Source organism: Aythya fuligula, chromosome Z, assembly GCF_009819795.1.
Source record: "Aythya fuligula isolate bAytFul2 chromosome Z, bAytFul2.pri, whole genome shotgun sequence".
Taxonomy (NCBI): Eukaryota; Metazoa; Chordata; class Aves; order Anseriformes; family Anatidae; genus Aythya; species Aythya fuligula.
This window is the reverse complement of record NC_045593.1, coordinates 19,126,799-19,143,418: the sequence shown is the minus strand read 5'-3', so window position 1 is coordinate 19,143,418 and position 16,620 is coordinate 19,126,799. Positions and strand designations below refer to the sequence as shown.

At 38.2% G+C, this 16,620-nt stretch overlaps 1 protein-coding gene across 1 annotated transcript in view; it reads left to right on the top strand.

The window, feature by feature from the left end:
• The window catches only part of SLC38A9 (solute carrier family 38 member 9), a 51,633-nt gene that overhangs the window by 18,916 nt on the left and 16,097 nt on the right, over positions 1-16,620 (top strand). The window contains exons 5-11 of the mRNA XM_032206275.1: positions 49-112; positions 255-348; positions 1,439-1,609; positions 4,239-4,298; positions 6,494-6,691; positions 8,318-8,425; positions 11,254-11,360. Of these exons, the coding sequence (XP_032062166.1) occupies positions 49-112; positions 255-348; positions 1,439-1,609; positions 4,239-4,298; positions 6,494-6,691; positions 8,318-8,425; positions 11,254-11,360 (802 nt within the window). The remainder of the gene's footprint in view (positions 1-48; positions 113-254; positions 349-1,438; positions 1,610-4,238; positions 4,299-6,493; positions 6,692-8,317; positions 8,426-11,253; positions 11,361-16,620) is intronic.

Here is a 16,620-nt window from a genome sequence, read left to right as displayed (position 1 = left end):
TAAGAGTTCTTTTAAAATCATTCACTGGCTTTTTCCTTTTCTTCTTAGATTTGTGATATGGAATACAATGATGGGTACATCTATATTAAGTATTCCATGGGGGATAAAACAGGTAAAGCTATGAAAAACATATGCTTATGAAAATGCTTTTGGTAACATGGCTTGCTCTTCGTTTTTCTGTAGTGTTATATAAACTATTTATAGTTATATAAACTATTAAACTATTATAGTAAACTATTTTTCCCTCTTAACAGGCAGGATTTACTTCTGGAATCATTCTTATCTTACTGATGGGCCTTTTGACACTTTATTGCTGTTACAGAGTAGTGAAGTCACGGAAAATGATACGTAAGAAATGCCAAGTATCATAATGCAAATATTTCTATGAAGTGTGAAATAAACAGATCTAATAGATTTTTAGTTTTTCTGTACCACTGCTATTCATTAGATCTGACCAGCAATGAAAAGCTATTCCTTTGAATGTCCCTCCTTTTGGAATCTGAATCTAAGCTCTGTAAAGTATTTTATAATAGATTTTTCTTCAGTTCCTTGGGACGTAGGTTTTATAACCAAACCCAAACTCTTAGCAAGCAAAATTTCAGATGCTTATTTATTGTTTAGGGACTTGTGGAACTAGAGGCTCACCTGCCTCTCCATAAACACTGACCAGTTCTCTGCTTGTGTTTTTATTGTGTTCTACACTGGAACAACATGGGCTGTAGCTGCATATGTCTTGTATGTCTGTAATACCCTAATGTTTGTATATAAAAATCAACTTTCCAGGTCTGTTTCTGCTTAGAATGGAATGAGGTCCTTATCATCATTTAGCCATCTGAACGCTGCAATACTGCTGTCTCTAAAATGTGCACAACTGAATGCATGTGGTGCTCTGCATTCTGTGTTGGTTGCAATTTATGTATGATTGCCTCATTGACAGCAGTTCTACTTTGAGTGTGCTTTTATTGTTCATAGATCATCTAGCAGCTTTTGTACTTAGTGCTTTTTTGCATAAACTACCACCTTATTTGCTTGAATAATGGCAGTTAAGATCATCTACTCAGCTTGTGACAGCTCATTTTAGGATATTGTTTAGGACCACTTCATGGTCTGGCCTACTCTGCTGTAACTCCTCCAAAAAGCTTTAGTTGTAAATGCATGCATGCATTTTGTGTCTTATTCCAGTGCTTCTGAAAGTACTCAGAATAGTCATATGGCAGCCCTATGTAGAACAAGCAATATTAATGTAGTAGCCTGTTTGAAGCAGAACAGTGTTTCCTAATGAGTGTTATACTTGCAATTTAATAGCAATCTTCTTAGCCCATAGAAGCACTGTGAATTTGTCAGACTATTCTGAAAAAGTTACGTCTTTTAATGAATAGTTCCAGTGACCCTAATAAAACATTTTGTTTAATTTGTATCTTCTTTTGATCTTCCTCAGCTTTAATAGATACCTCAAACTGGGAATTTCCAGATGTTTGCAAGTATTATTTTGGATCTTTTGGTCAATGGACAAGCCTCTTATTTTCTATGGTATCGCTTGTTGGAGCCATGGTTGTTTATTGGGTGCTTATGTCCAACTTTCTGTTCAACACAGGAAAGTTTATATACAGTAAGTACTAATGTGTGATTAATGTTTACAGCTGTCTCATTTAAAGATCAAGACCTTGCTTTATTCCGAGAAAGGATTGTCCAGTTTACTTAATCTTGATTTCGTTACTTTTTGTGAAAAGTCAAGTGAAAATAAGTAACTGTGTGTGGAGTTATGGGCATAAGCAGGTATGGTTTCAAAGCCAGTCTCTCAATCTCTCTTGAAGTGTGCTTGTAATGAAGGACAAAGTACCAGTTATCTGGCATCCAAGTGAGTAATCAGGCTTTCTGATACAGTTTCTATAATGTGTGTTCGTTGGTGGGCTTAAAATTGAAAGTTCCAAACTCAAATCAGCTTGCATGTTTCCACTCTGTATTTTCACCCCCTCCTTGTTTGCACTGCTGTAACTATTTGAACAGCCGTATGACAGATGAGCCATATGATGGCATGCTGAAATGATCCAGGTTAATGAAAAAGATCTCCACCTAAGAAAATCTAGTTTCATTCTAGATTTCAGCAAATGCAGTTACAATGCTACCATATAGACCATTTCTGCAATCATCCCTGAAGGGATGATGATCTGTAAGACAGCGAAAGAAAATTTTTATTCTGGCATTGCTACAAAAGAAAACATTGGTTAGTTACACCCTTGTACATGCACAGACACACAAGCTTTTGTGGATACAATCAATTAGGTATGTAGAGTTGTGGGAATAAAATGATGGATTTGAGAGCTTTGAAAGTCTGACTCATGGTGTTGAATAGCACAACTAAGATTTAAGAGTTTCTGTTTTGAAGGTAATTAACAAATCTCTTTTGAGGCAAATAACTGCACAGATACTTATTCCCCCTAAGCAGAGTTTAATTAGAGTTCCCACCATCCCTGAAGGACACACATTACTTTATTGGTTAATAACTAGTTTATATTACTGCTGACCTAATTCATACATTCTTAAGGCCATTCCATTGTAGAGTTTGTTTTTCTTTAACAAGGCTAACATTTTAATCCTAAATTATTCTAAACTAAATAATAATAATAAAATCTTCTATTCCATGAGTCTGGCATGTTTTATCGCTTAAAGATATTTGTTATAGTGTTTTTGCTCAAGTTGCTTGCTCTGTGACAACCTTAACCATTGGATTTTTGTCTTAAGTTTCATTGTGGCTATTCAGTTACTAAGCTGTAGAATGGGTAATAGTCTGGAGGTTTGATCCAATGGCATCTTCCCACCATGTGTTTCTAAGCTGTCCTAAGCAGGATGCTGTATTTGATTCTAGTACATTCAGGTGGCTTTTCCAAAAATTTACGTGAACAAATGGATATCCTGAGGGAGGATGGTCTAGAAATTGGTACTGCGTATAGAAGGCAAGGACAGTAAGCCAAATATGATATGCTTTTTTTTTTTTTTTTTTTTTTGTCTTCTTACAGTGGTGACCAATTTTTCTGTTCTGTTTTTGTTTTATGAAATAGAAGTAAAACCACAAATGCAATTGTTAGTTCTAAAACACTTTTATGTACAGAGGAAACATAATGTATCTATCTATAACTAATTTTAAAGTGCTCTAATTCTGTAAGAATTGTCCTTTCTTTTGATGGCTTCACACTAGTTACTTTCTTTAAGTAGCAACACAAAACAGTGGTGAAGTGATGAGATGAGGAGTGTTTTTAATTACATCTTCTCTTTGTTTTGTACACCGAACTGATATCAATAAGTATGAGACTCAGTAGTGATTCAGGGCATCGTAAATCAAAATGAAGAAACATAAAATTATTTTCTTCCCACAAGGCTTTTTGCTTTCGTTATGAGAAACAATCTGCTCTTAATTGCATTAAAAATTTGAAGCCTACTTCCCCTAGTGATTTTCTGTATACACAATACACCCACATGCAGCAGAAGCAAATTTTAACCAGAGAGACACTAATTAAATTTCCAGGCTGATGGGCATTTTCTGTTTGCATGTGTGTATATATGTAAATAAAAGAAAACTACTGTCCAACGCTCTCATACTAGCCAAGTTGCAGAAACTTTAAAATATCTGATGTGGCAGAGCAGTATAGTAGCACAGAAGTATTCCTGAAACCAAATACTATGAGAAGTGAGTGTAGACGGTGAAACTTTTTCCAGAGAAGCCCTTTCATAAAATACAATATGGAAAAAACATCCCTCAGAGCCTCTTCTGAAAAAAAGATTAGAACAAAATGAGTAGGGGAAGTTTTTTCCATGCTGTATTGTATGGAAACTAAGGGTGTGAAGGATAAGTTGTATGATTTTTTTTTTTTTTCTGTTCTGAAGGAAACTGATTGCAAGTTGCATCTGCTCACTAACTTACTGTGCAAGAACTGGGACATGTAAAAGTGTGCTGGAGGAACAGGAGTTCACAGCTGAGAGCGAATGCAAGGGTACTTCATAGACGGACAGGGCTGCTGAGAAAGAAGTAGTACAGTGAGGGGCTACTTCAAAACACTTTTGAAAGAAAGTTTTAAAATACCCACCTGAGTTGGTAGGGAGTACTAATTGTTGTAATTGCATCTCTATGTCATTTTCAAAAATGTTTCCTTAACAAATGTTTTTTTAAGACAACAGCTAAGAGCCTGATAGCAAAACTGAGACTGATAATAGAATTTTCCTTTTTTTTTTTTTCTTTTTAGACTATGTTCATGATATTAATGTAACAGATATTGTTCCTGGCACAAATGGAAGTAACAAAGGTAAGATTTATTAGTACTAACATTTATTAGTACTGTGCTTCCGGGTTTGGGGAGGAGGGAGTTTAAAGGCTACTCTACTAATTTTCATGTGCAGATTTTAACCATGTTCCAGTTATAAAGTGTATAGCATAAGTTATAGCTTTGTTTTTAAAAACTAGTATTTTCCATCTGGGGTTTTTACTTCCACACATAACCCCACAGGTAAAAAGGTTAATAATTAAAACAAAACAAAACAGCAGGGGAGGAGGGAGGCAAGACTTAAAAAGCAAATTACAAGTTTGTGTATACCCAGGTAGGTACTCCTAAAAACTTCTTAGCTGTTGCACAGTGAGGCCTTGCCTTAAGGAATTTTAACTTTTGCACCCTGAAACTGGGGCACAGCAGATCTGCATCCTGTAGAAAATTCTTGACTGGGATGTCTTTTCTCTTCACTAGCTCTGCAAGAACATTTTTATTTTAAAAAAGCTGTAAGCATTTTTTTTTAAACTGCTGAACACAGAAAGAAACAACTGTCTAACTGCATGAGTGTCCACTTGTTTTTTTTGTGGAAAGTCTGACATGCACAACTAGGGCAAGAAACTACAGTCAAGTTTGAAGAAAGAGCTGTTGAGAGTTCTCAAGTAGGCAGAAAATAAAGCACAGTGAAGGCAGGAGCTTGGACATTGTCAGTATCTGATCTTTTTGCCTTTCTGTAGAAACTGGATGTGTAGTTCTTTGTTATAAAGCAGAAAATTGTCGTAGGCAGTTGTGAGAATAGGGAAACATTTCACAACTAGCCATACAGCTATGCATCACACTAGCTGTAGCAGTGTTTCTGGAGAGCAGCTGTTTGGAGTCAGACAAACCAGTTGATTTGCATTTAAGCTAAGGTTGAATCCTGTTTCTCCTACAGTCCTTACCAGCAAGGCACCAGTAGCTGCTGCTGTGTTCTTTCTCTTGTGCTCTCTCCTGCTTCAGCTATTCTGTCCTGTTCTTAGGCAGCAGGGGTGTAAGTTAGAGACAAAGTAGACAACCATATTCCACAGCATCCTCCAGTGACTAGAAGGTTTAATGCAGCTGATGCACAAAATAAAGGGCTGCTGGATGCTGAAATTACTCATGGCAGGGCGTCTGGGGATACCAGGGAAATGACAAAGAACAAAACATTTTGCAAGGTCTGTGAAACAATCCCCTTACAAGCAAAGGAGAGAAAGCAAATAAGAAAACTGGAAATAACGTAATGGTCTCAGTAAGCTTGATAAAACACTTAATACACCTTTGCCTTTGCAATAGAACAAGCATGAAGCCCGTGTGGGAGGGAGGATTTAAAGTTTCGTGGAATGCCAAGATTTGAAAGAAGAAATTAAAAGCATAAGACAAGTTCATATTTCACCACATAACTCTATAGACATGTGTTAGAAAGAACTGCTTATTTTAACAAAAAGCAAATAAGCACATTTTCATCAGGGGATGTTTTGGTTGGTTGGTTTTGTTCCAGTCACTTGTCCAGGTGCTGCCATTGATCAGCCACTGTGTAACAATTGTGGCATTCCCTTTTGGCAGCATTATGGGTGTCCATCTTAAATTGCTTCTGCTGTATTTTCCAGCTGTGACTTACTTGCAACTGGCATGGCACCAAGATGATGGGGTGTTTTGCTCTGGGACATGAGTTTTAGACCTGCCATTGGTAGTTGTAGATTTCTTGTCATCCTGTTCATGTGTTCCCAGGGCACAATGCATTGATGTAGGCTCTTCTGTAGACAGATGCTCTTGCATTGGTTCATCTAATCTTACTTCAGTGTGCAAGGACAGATCACAATGCTAAGTATATAGCCAAATGAGGAGATGCGCTGCTATGACTCAATTTGCGCAGGTACCTGCAGGCACTGGATACAGGTGAGGAGGGTTTGTGACCCTGAAGGCTTACTCTGTGCTACAATTCAGGCTTCAAAGAAATGTATGTCTCTGTTGTGCTTGGCTGAAAGAACAGTGGCATTTGTCAGCCTAAAGTACAAGGTGCCTAGAAGTGAAATCTTAGCACTGAACCCCTAATAAAGAAACAACTAGAAGTTAGGATCTGAGTTGTTGAACATTACTTTTGAGTGATCCTATTCTAAGGGGTTAAACACACTCCAGAAATTATGGGATCTTAGCTGTGAAAATTCCATGCGGGTAAAATCCTTTTCATCTGGGGATATTTTTCTTTTCCTTTCCAGTCATTTGCCCAAGCGCTGCTGGTGACCACCCACCACAAAACGGGAGTATGGTGTTCTCTTCTGGCAACAGTACAGGCTTTGAGCTCTTTGAGGAGTGGTGGAACAAATCACAAACGGTACCATTTTATCTGATTGCCGTTCTTCTGCCCCTGCTAAATCTGAAGTCTCCATCCTTCTTTGCAAAGTTTAACGTGCTGGGTAGGTAACAAATACTGATAAAGCACTGGTTCATTGTGGCTAAAATACAGTGGAAGTTACTCCATTTATATAGATAGATAGATAGATATCATATATAGATATATATATATATATAAATGTATAGAAAACAGTGGAAGCCTATACTGAAGAGATAGGGGGAAAAAGATGTGGAGCACAGAACAGTTAGAAAAAGATGGACGTGTATTGTACAGGAGATAATGGACCTCCATTACATGTAATTGAGGGCTTTATTTGTCCTCTGTTCCAGTGTGACTCTTAATTAGAGCTTGGATCTGCTGTTGCTAGAACTGCTACATGAAAACACAACACAGAACCTTGAGTAAGTGGTAGTGCTTCTGTGTAGAAAATAAGGCTTTTAAATAGACTGTCAATCTGTGATACAACATTAGGGATAAGAAAATATTTTATCAAGTGAGACCTAGCTATAATTGTGTTTGCTTTTAAAATAAGCACCATATCATGGGTAGCTATTTTTTATTTGAGAACTAACATGAGGATTAAAGCATAAATTTTCTCATAACTTCAGTAGATTGTTATCTAATGCAGAAGGTGTTGGTTTTCTTTAGTTTTTGTAAACTTTGGATTTTATAAGACAAGAGTTGGAAAGCTATTTTTGAGGTACTGGAATTAATCTCAATAGAGAACTCTTACTTATCTTCACACTTACAGAAATCTAAGTCTTGAAACTATGGAATATTTTAGCTGTTAAGCAGATCCTCAAGTACAGAACCTTTTCTCTACTTAATTCCTTGACTATGCTCTCTGTGTAATCAAATGATGATTTCCTTGGATTTGTTTTGCAGCCTTGGAGATAATGCAGTATTATTAGCCTGGAGGTTGCATCACAGTAGTCTTAATTGCTGGTGCATGGTTTCCTTCAGTATTTCCTTCAGAGTAGTCATTCTGTCATTCTTCTGCCCCTCTCTTTTAAATGCATCATATGCTCTCCATCCCACATGCAGACACAGCAAGACATTTATACCCATGTATGATCTTGTCTGGAGTCTGTAGTTGTTTAGAGTATTGCTGGATGGCTGGACCAAAAAGAGGGAACGCAAATCCTGCATTATGATCAAGGTTCACCAAGTTTATGATCATGACAAGGTTTCAATCAGTAATTATGAAATGTTGTTATCAAGCTTTGAGATCCCAGCGTAAAGTTGACGACTGCAGTAAGCATTAATTATCTCTCCCTGGTCTATTTGGTTTACACAGTTGAGGACCGAATGGACATTGTAATAGCTGTGCTTCTGTGGCCAGCTGTGTCCCATGTCAGATTAAAATCCTGACAGATGAAACTGTAATTCATCTGTTACTGTCTAGAGATCTCCCTACCTACGCAGCACCAGTGACTGCTAGATACTTCTTCCTCTCTGACTAGTACAGTATCTGGAGAACATAACACATACTGAAAACCTGCATTGGGTGCAAGCGCATTGCTCTCTTTCTTTTACAGGTAGAGGGAAAGAAAAAGAAAGTTTAGAACACTATAGTGTTTTTAAGAATGAATAGCAACTGTAAGAGTTTAGGCTACTGGTAACTAGTTGGATGGAGCAAGAATAAATACAACAAAAATACTTTCTATGTTTGTTTACTCTTTTCTAGGTACGGTTTCAGTTATCTACTTAATTCTTTTGGTTACTGTAAAGGCTGCTCACCTAGGAATCCACCTAGAATACAACTGGTTTACAGAAGATGAGTTTTTTGTACCAGGTGAGATAGTTAAAATATATTAACAAAGTGGATTTCTGCATTTTTAATTTCCCAGTCACAATAAACTCTGTACCAACAGTTTTATAGATGAGATGCAAACTGTTGTTAGAACCAAGAATGTAGGATTGCAGAAGATAACAAGGATAATTTGAAACATTAGAATGAGTTTTGAATTGCTGGAACAACATGGGGATCAAAAAAGAAACTCCAGTGTTGTTCCACATTTCTAGTAGAATCTGACCTAATCTTTGAAATGATGGTAATGCCCTGTGGCAACATGAGTAACAGCTCAGTGGGTAAAATACAGATTGTAATTAACTGAGTAAAATTCTTCATATAAAAATTGACTGGTTTAAGTGTGTTCACATGATAGTTGAAGTAATCTTTCAGCTACTTATTCTTGTTCTTCTCCTACCATTCCCTTGGGGTCAATTCAGCTCTGCAGTTGAAATTGATCTGGCACAATAATGAGCAGAATAAACAGCTTAGCTAGTGCATTCCATGTATTTTTGGCCAAGATATTTGCTTAAAACCCAGTACTCCCCTTCCCTGTCCCCCCAGTCCCTGACTATCATCAGATCTGTTTGTTCATTTTTCCATAACTGCTGAGTATCATTCCTTCCTCATTTGAGCCAGGCATCTAGAAACCTATTTAAAGATCTGAATGCCAAGAAACAGGTGAAATTCTGTGCTGAACAGTTTCTTCAACTTTGTCTTATCACTAAGAGGAGAAAGGATCATCCTTTCTGGCTGAGTCTTCAAAACCAGGCAATTTTTGCTGAGTATGCCTGTGTGCAAGGCCAGAGCAGATGCTTTGAGGATGAATTATTAATCTCCTTAATTCCCTAAGAATCCTTCTGACTACTGCAGCATAAATATGAACTTAAATAGGTATGAACTGATGTAGGTACTTCTGAAACAGTGCTGTGTGTACTGTTTTCCTCCATCACTGCATTTACTTTACAGTCAGTGTTTTATGAACTAACAAACTACTTCTGTCTGTAATGTAACTGTTTGGGTTTTAAAGCACTGGGTGATTAGTGTCTACATTAATGACCTGATTTATTTTGTATGACATTATTCTTAATGCTACGTGTAAATAGAAATAATACTCTAATTTGCGCTGCTCAAAGTCAGTATACAGAAAAAAAAGGTTTGGTCTTGCTCCAGTGTAAGATTTATTTAGACAAGGAGAACTGCTGTGAATAATTTCAGGGGTCAATATGTATATAACAGGTAGGTTACACTGCCAACACACCTCTCTGAGCAACCCAATATGAGCTTTCTCTGAAAACAGAATTTTAACCTGAGCTGCCACAACAGACAGTCCTTGAATATTTGCAATAGACTCGTATTTACAAACTCTTTATTATGCTGGAGAAAATTCAACCAAACCATGGTTCACTAACCCATGTAAGCCAGAAACCAAACAAAGTCTAAAAAAGCAGGTTTTAAGCATCTTGAAGTTCGGGTCTAAAGATCTATTCATCAGTCCTAGTATAAAATGAATTACAGTATCACGTGTGTTGATGGTCACTACAAAGTGGAGCACCCAGTGGTGTAATTGTTTTGGCAATATCGCTAGTATGGCTAGAAAATAGACAAAGTATGTAGCTAAATACATTCAAGTCCAGCTAAAACTAGTTGTGAGGAAAAACACAGCGGTGAGGAAAACACAGCACTGAGAGAAATTCTGAATCCGTCAGTCTGATTTTTATTATTGAAGTTCAAGTAGTGCTTGGAAAAGATGCCCAAAACTTGATTACACTCTGAATTCTACTGATAACACATCATGCTAAGTAGGTATTGAAGATACAGTGAATCCAGCCCTAGGGAAGGCATATTCTGGCAACCTGGATGAGTCCTTTGTTAATTGCCTGGGGTGTGTTTACCTGGCTGACTTCAAAGCAATTTAGAGAAATCTGGTTTAGATGTGTTTGCATGGAGCTCTGTGTGATTTGATCTATAAGGGTTAGTGAGCCTCTGATGAGTGTTTTGCTGTATTATTGGATGTTTTCCAAAAGCTGAGCTAGCTCAGCGATCTTCAATTACTGTAATACTCTAATATGTACATATACCCTTGTATAATAAATGGTGCTTTATAATAAATTTTATAATAAATGTTGTGGCATTGGTATATTCATAGACCAGTTGCAGCACTTCCAGAAAAAACTCTAGAGGATGTTAACATTCAAGTATGGAAAGAAGCAGAACAATGCTATTTCCATGGAGACCAAAAAAAAAGAAAAGAAAAAAAAAGGGCACCATAGCTGCTGTAAAAAGGTATGGTAAGGGAAGAAGTCACGCTACCTTTCTTTGTGCTGTCTTTTGGAAGAAGCAAAGAAGCACATCCTAAGTATCTGCAGATGTCAGTTTTCCTCTGATAGCATAACTTATTTGCTAATCATGGCCTTTCTATAAACAGAGGATGCTCACAGAACATATAATTGCTGTCTATCTCCCTTTTTGGGGACCAATATATATACAGCTTCAGTGAAACCAATTCCCACCTCAGAAATGCTTTGGAGTTACAATGTTGAGAAGCAAAAAAGTTTATATGTGTAAGTCCTAGATTACCTGATGAATTTTGATGGTTGGGGACATGTGAGAAGCTTTCCTGGAGAGTATGTTATACAGTAACCACTGTCTTCATGCATTTTGTAATAATTAAATACTGTGTTGGCTATGTTCAAAGACAGATTTTCCCATTTCAACTTGACTGTTCATGTTTTTGCCAGTAGACTCCACGACATTAGATGTCCTCTGAATTTTGGCATTGTTTGTTTCACAGAAGCAAGTTATTAACACTGTTTTCTCCCCCTCCTTAGAGTTTAGAATTCTGTTCCCCCAGCTTACGGGAGTTCTGACACTTGCCTTCTTCATCCACAATTGTGTCATCACTCTCCTTCAAAACAACAAGAATCAAGAAAACAATGTAAGTAATTTCACACGACTTTGCTGATTTGTATATATATTGCCAGGTGACACTATTTTTTTCCTGTCTGCTTCTCTTGAAATTGATCCAGGAACTAGAATAGTTTCAGAAAATGCAAATCATTCTTGTGATCTGATAAGAAACCAGCTATACACACTTTTCACTGGCTGCCAATCAGTTACACATGCATTATGAATGAAGCCATGAGGAGAATCCCAGGCTTATTTGTGGTCATGTTGGCATTAAATGGCCAAATTACACATAACAGGCAGAAAGACTGACAAAGGTGGTGTGGAAAAAGTTATCTACTTTAAGACAAAAAATAGAGGAGAATCTGGAGCACAGAACTGATTCTGGTGGAGTACTGAAAAACAATGTTGAGTTCTAGATAACATATTTTCTGAGAGCTGCTGTAGTAGGTTTGTGTAACAACTCAAAGTTTGTAGAGAAACATGAACTTATTTAGGAAATCCCCAAGGTTGGAAACCTGGGTTGGGAACTAATGCAATACCTAGGCTTTGCACTGATCCTTTGTCCCTTGAAAATGTTACGTACTGCTCACCCAGGTGAAGAGAAGATACTACGTTCTTAGTATCTTCCCATCTTAAAAATACAAAATGGAGTAAGCACGATACAGTGGTTTAAGTCCCTACCTGCAGTAATTGCTTAGATTTTTTTTTCTTCCAGTACTTTCCAGGATTCTTGTCCAGCTTCATTAAAATCTTAGTTGGAAAGGTAACTGCAATAACATAGAAAGATTTTTAAGTAATAGCTGGGCCAAAGACTGGTCCATCTGTTTTGATTACTCAGAGGCAAAGTTCAGATTATGTGCCAATGCAATGAGATGACTGTCCCTGTGAAACAAGGTCAGATGATAGTGATGCCCCTCCGAAAAGGAGTAAGGAATTCTCCTCCAGGAAGGCTTCTTGTGTTTTACAGACAATTCTGAAAGTAGTTTAACAACTAAAGAGTGGGTTAGCAGTGCTCTGGAGAAAGAAAACTAAGCAAATTCTTCTCAGTGAGTTTTCCTGATAAAATATTACAATATGGAAGAAGGAAATACGTTTTTTTCTTAGCTGTGGTTTTCACATTTTAAAGGCACTGTCACTTCTGCAGTTAGCTTTTTATGCAGAGAAGGACTACTGCCTCCATGCCACTTCCAAGACTTTTTCCTGTGGCCATACCCCCTCCATTTATATTGGAGGAAGCAATAAGAGCAGCAAAGAGTAGTATCTGCAGTCTTCTCCAGTTTGTGCTTCCTGTGTTAAGGAGGAAGAAACTGCTGCCTGCATTTGAATCAGCTTTTCTAAACGCCCTCTCTGGGGTTTAAGCTGGGTATCGAGGTCAGCCCTACATGGATTCCCAGCCCTCAACAAGACTGTTGCACTGCAGAAGAGCGTTGAAATTGCACAGGAGGAACACCCTTTGGTATGGCAGGAAAGATTTGCAATGGGAGCTAAATCTGTACATAGTTTTTCTAGGAGTTTTATTTGGCTAGAGATGTCTTGGCATGTTTCTTGCTTTATGTAGCTGTACAGGAGCTTTTCACCTATGCCTGCAAAGTGCTTTGCAAATGTTAATGAAGCACTGATGTTCCTGAAGAGCTGTTTTGTGATTATTTCACTGGTCTGCTGGACTAAGTGGGAAGTTTACATATGTATATGGCTCTCAGCCTCTGTGATTGGTCACAGATAAAGGGTACTTCTTCCTACACATTTCCATCAACAAGATGTCTTCTTACATCAGTATCTCATGGAGATCGGATGGAGACTGCTGCTTAATGGATCAACACACTATCGTGTCACTTCCACCAGAGTTCTGTGAGAAGGCACAGAACTTGACAAGCTGGGAAAGTACAACTTGCTGAAACTAGTGGTCATAAGAACCGCTCTTTGGTGAGGTGGAAAAAAAAAGTAAGAAAAACAGTAACATTCCTTTTATGTCGTCAGAAATCCAAAACAATTGCAGCTTCCATTCTGGTAAGAGGCGTGCATAACTGCCCCAAGTTTAAAACACATGTGGGGGAGGATTCCTCTGACTGCTATTCCCATACAGTGGTGGGTGTGAGAGGAGCGGTGCATTGGAGTAAACCAAATGTCAACAGCAAGGCCTGGAGAAGCCCTGTGAGCATGGTTTTTCATCTGCAGCTCAGTGTTGAGCAGTCCTGCTGGCCACACAATGTTCTCCCTGCTCCTGTCTCACGCTGTTTCCCCCTTGTATCTATCAGCATGTTTGTGCAACTGCACAGTGAGCTGGTTTGATAACTTCCATCTGATTCACTTCTGTGATCTGGTTCTCTGAGCATCTGTACAAGCCCAGTGCAGGAGCTACAGGGGAGCATGCTCTGTGTACTAGTGCTGTCTCCTAACCATTGTTTGTGGACCTACCAGGGGGAAAGGCTGGAAGCAGAAGGGTGGGTTTTGTTCACATAGCAGCTGCAGAAGGCATGGAGCTGTGGGTTCTGCTTATTTTCTGCAATATTGGAACATTTCTTATTACCCATGTACGGAGTGAGCTTCCATTGGTGCTACTTTGCCATCAGTTTCTCTTTCCAACCAGGATTGTGTCCAGCATTACGGATCTTGGTAAAGTACTTTTGTCATCCTGTTATACGTTATCACTTGCCCTTGGCACTTGAACAGGTCATGTCTGTTTTCATGATACAGATCAGAGCCTAGGTGAGATATTGCAGAGGCAGCACCTGCCTTTTGAGAGGTTACCCATCTAAAATGAGTTGATTCCAATATGGGCTTCCCTATGCAAAAGCTGAGTATATGAACTTGCATTCACTGTGGTACTGAAGAAAAAATGAGCTGTTTTCCCATGGCATAGAACAGGGAAAACAAGAACTGAAAGTTGTCTGCTCTTTTTAGCATTTCAGAGGAAAGACCTGTGGAGCCACAGAGCCTTTGCTGTGCTGCATCCAGCCCTGTGCTACACGTCCAGCCTGTGCCTGGGTACTCATCTGTGGCATCTGTGGCTAGCAATATAACATCTTGTACTTTCAGAGCTCTTTTAAAGTTAGCTTCACCTGATTTATCGCTCATCGTTTTTTTTTAGAAGGCCAATTTCTGCCTCTGTTCCGCAGCTGTTGCCAGCCCCAGTTGCCCAATTTTGTGTTCCTCCAGAGACGCTTTTAATGCTTCATCCCATGAGTCTGACCAGAAAAGCTCCTGATCAGCAGTAACTGTGGCTAAAGCATTGTCCAGTTTCCATCTCAAAAGCTACTTGTTATTTCAGGTGTATTGAGAAGGGCTTGGCAGGTGGCAAGCTGTCAGTCTTTATGGACTGTGACCCACATGTTGTTTGTGATACTTCCCTTCCACCCTGATCCCCCCATATACTTCCTTCTTGCAACCATCTGTTCTACATTTGATTTTTAGATTATAAAGTCTAGGTGCAAGGGCTGCTGTATTCTATATGCTTAGGCAGCTTCCACCAGAGCGGAAGAAGAACAACTATATATGTATCAATATTAAATTTAAAATGGACAAATGTGATTATTGCTCTGTTATTTAAAAATAATCCTTTTACCTCTCCCCATGTGTCCTTTAGTTTTATCTGTAATTACGCTGTCTAAACAGTATTTGTAGTCAAGGTCCTTAGGGAGTGAACCCAAGTCTCCTGAACAGTAATCAAAAGGTGTTCCAGTTACATGCAAACATGTACTCCTATGAAAATAACCCTCTTAGTGGCTTTTTTCTTACTTAGAAACAGATATTTGCAATGCAGCTGAAGTGTGAGAAGAAATAAATACTGGTTTTGAGTTTTCACTACTATTTTTTTGTTGCTTATGGAAATCAAAATCTGGATATTTTGTATGTTGTTACAGCACCTGAGTCAAGGCTACATTGGGTCATGTGCTATAAAAGTACATTATCAAAATCATGTCAGCATTTAGTTTTAGTACAGATTAAAGCAGACACTCTCGAGAAACTGTTGGAACACAGACTGGCTAGTATAATCACACGTAATAGTGGTAACAACACACCAACTAGCAACTCTTAATCAAGTGCAGTCCAAAAGAAGTAGCATAAATTTCTTTTGAGATTTCTTGACCTCACAACTGCAAGTATTTGTCATAGTAATGTGGAGGAATTCTGGGAATAATTTAAAGAAAATTTTATTGCGCAACCTCTGATGGAGCTTGTAGTCCTTACTCAGTGACCAGTGCAAGGAGAGTGGACTATAGAAGCGTGTTCCAGCTGTATATAACTGATCAGCAACAGGAAGAGGTTGCAGCTGGAAATGTGTAGCTGTCAGGGCGTACAAGGGCCACCCTGGGGTTATGCATCAGCAGCGCCTTGATGTCTGATCAGAAAGATCGTTGGCGTCTTGTGGACTGATAGGGAAAAAGGCGTTGATCTTCTTTGCACTGGCAAAATGAGCAGGAGATTCCAGTTTTCAGTTCAGAAAGCTTCTTGAAACTTGTAATCTACCCTGTATGTATTTTCGTGAGGGACTGCCTGCTTTCAGAAGATCCCAGAAAGGTGTAAAATAAGCTTCTTTTCTGAAGGAGATAGTGTGAATAAACACTTCAGGGAAACATTTCCATGCAGAGATGTGAGCAAGCCCATGCTCTGTGAGCTGGCCGGATGCCATAAAATCCTGGTCTGGAAGACATATAGACCTAATAAAGTTGGTGCTGTGCCTGTGCTAATAAGATTTGCTTCTTAGTCATAGGAAAATAGGGTCATATTTTGAAGCATTAGTAGTAATCCTTTAAGAAGCTGATTGTTAGCAGCCTTTGAACAAATGGTTTGCTGTAAGGTAATGAGTGTCTTGTAGCATAGCATAAGCTTATATAGAATATAGTTTATGACTATAAAAAAGGTCTGCCTTTATTTATTACTAAAAATAAATCAATGTAGAAAGGTAACACTATAAGTACACTGCTGTTAGGTTAGGCAAATATATACGTGAATTCTGCAATTTTATAAAATATTTGAGGAGTTTTGCTACTGAAATTCCAATACTAAATGTAGCTAACAAACTTCCAATAAATTTTGTGTAGTTCAATACTTTTTACATATTAGATGCATTATAAATATTGTCAAAGTTTTCAGAAGTGAACATATGTAACACATTTAAAAATGGGTTTATCAGCCTAGCTTCAGCACTGTCTCCTAAAAATCTTTGACAATTACTTAGTGAACTTATCTGGAACATTTATAGACATTTAGTAACAAAGCAGATAGGCAAATTTTATATAATGCCCAGAGGCATTATATAATACAGTAATAAGCTAAAGAACATATAT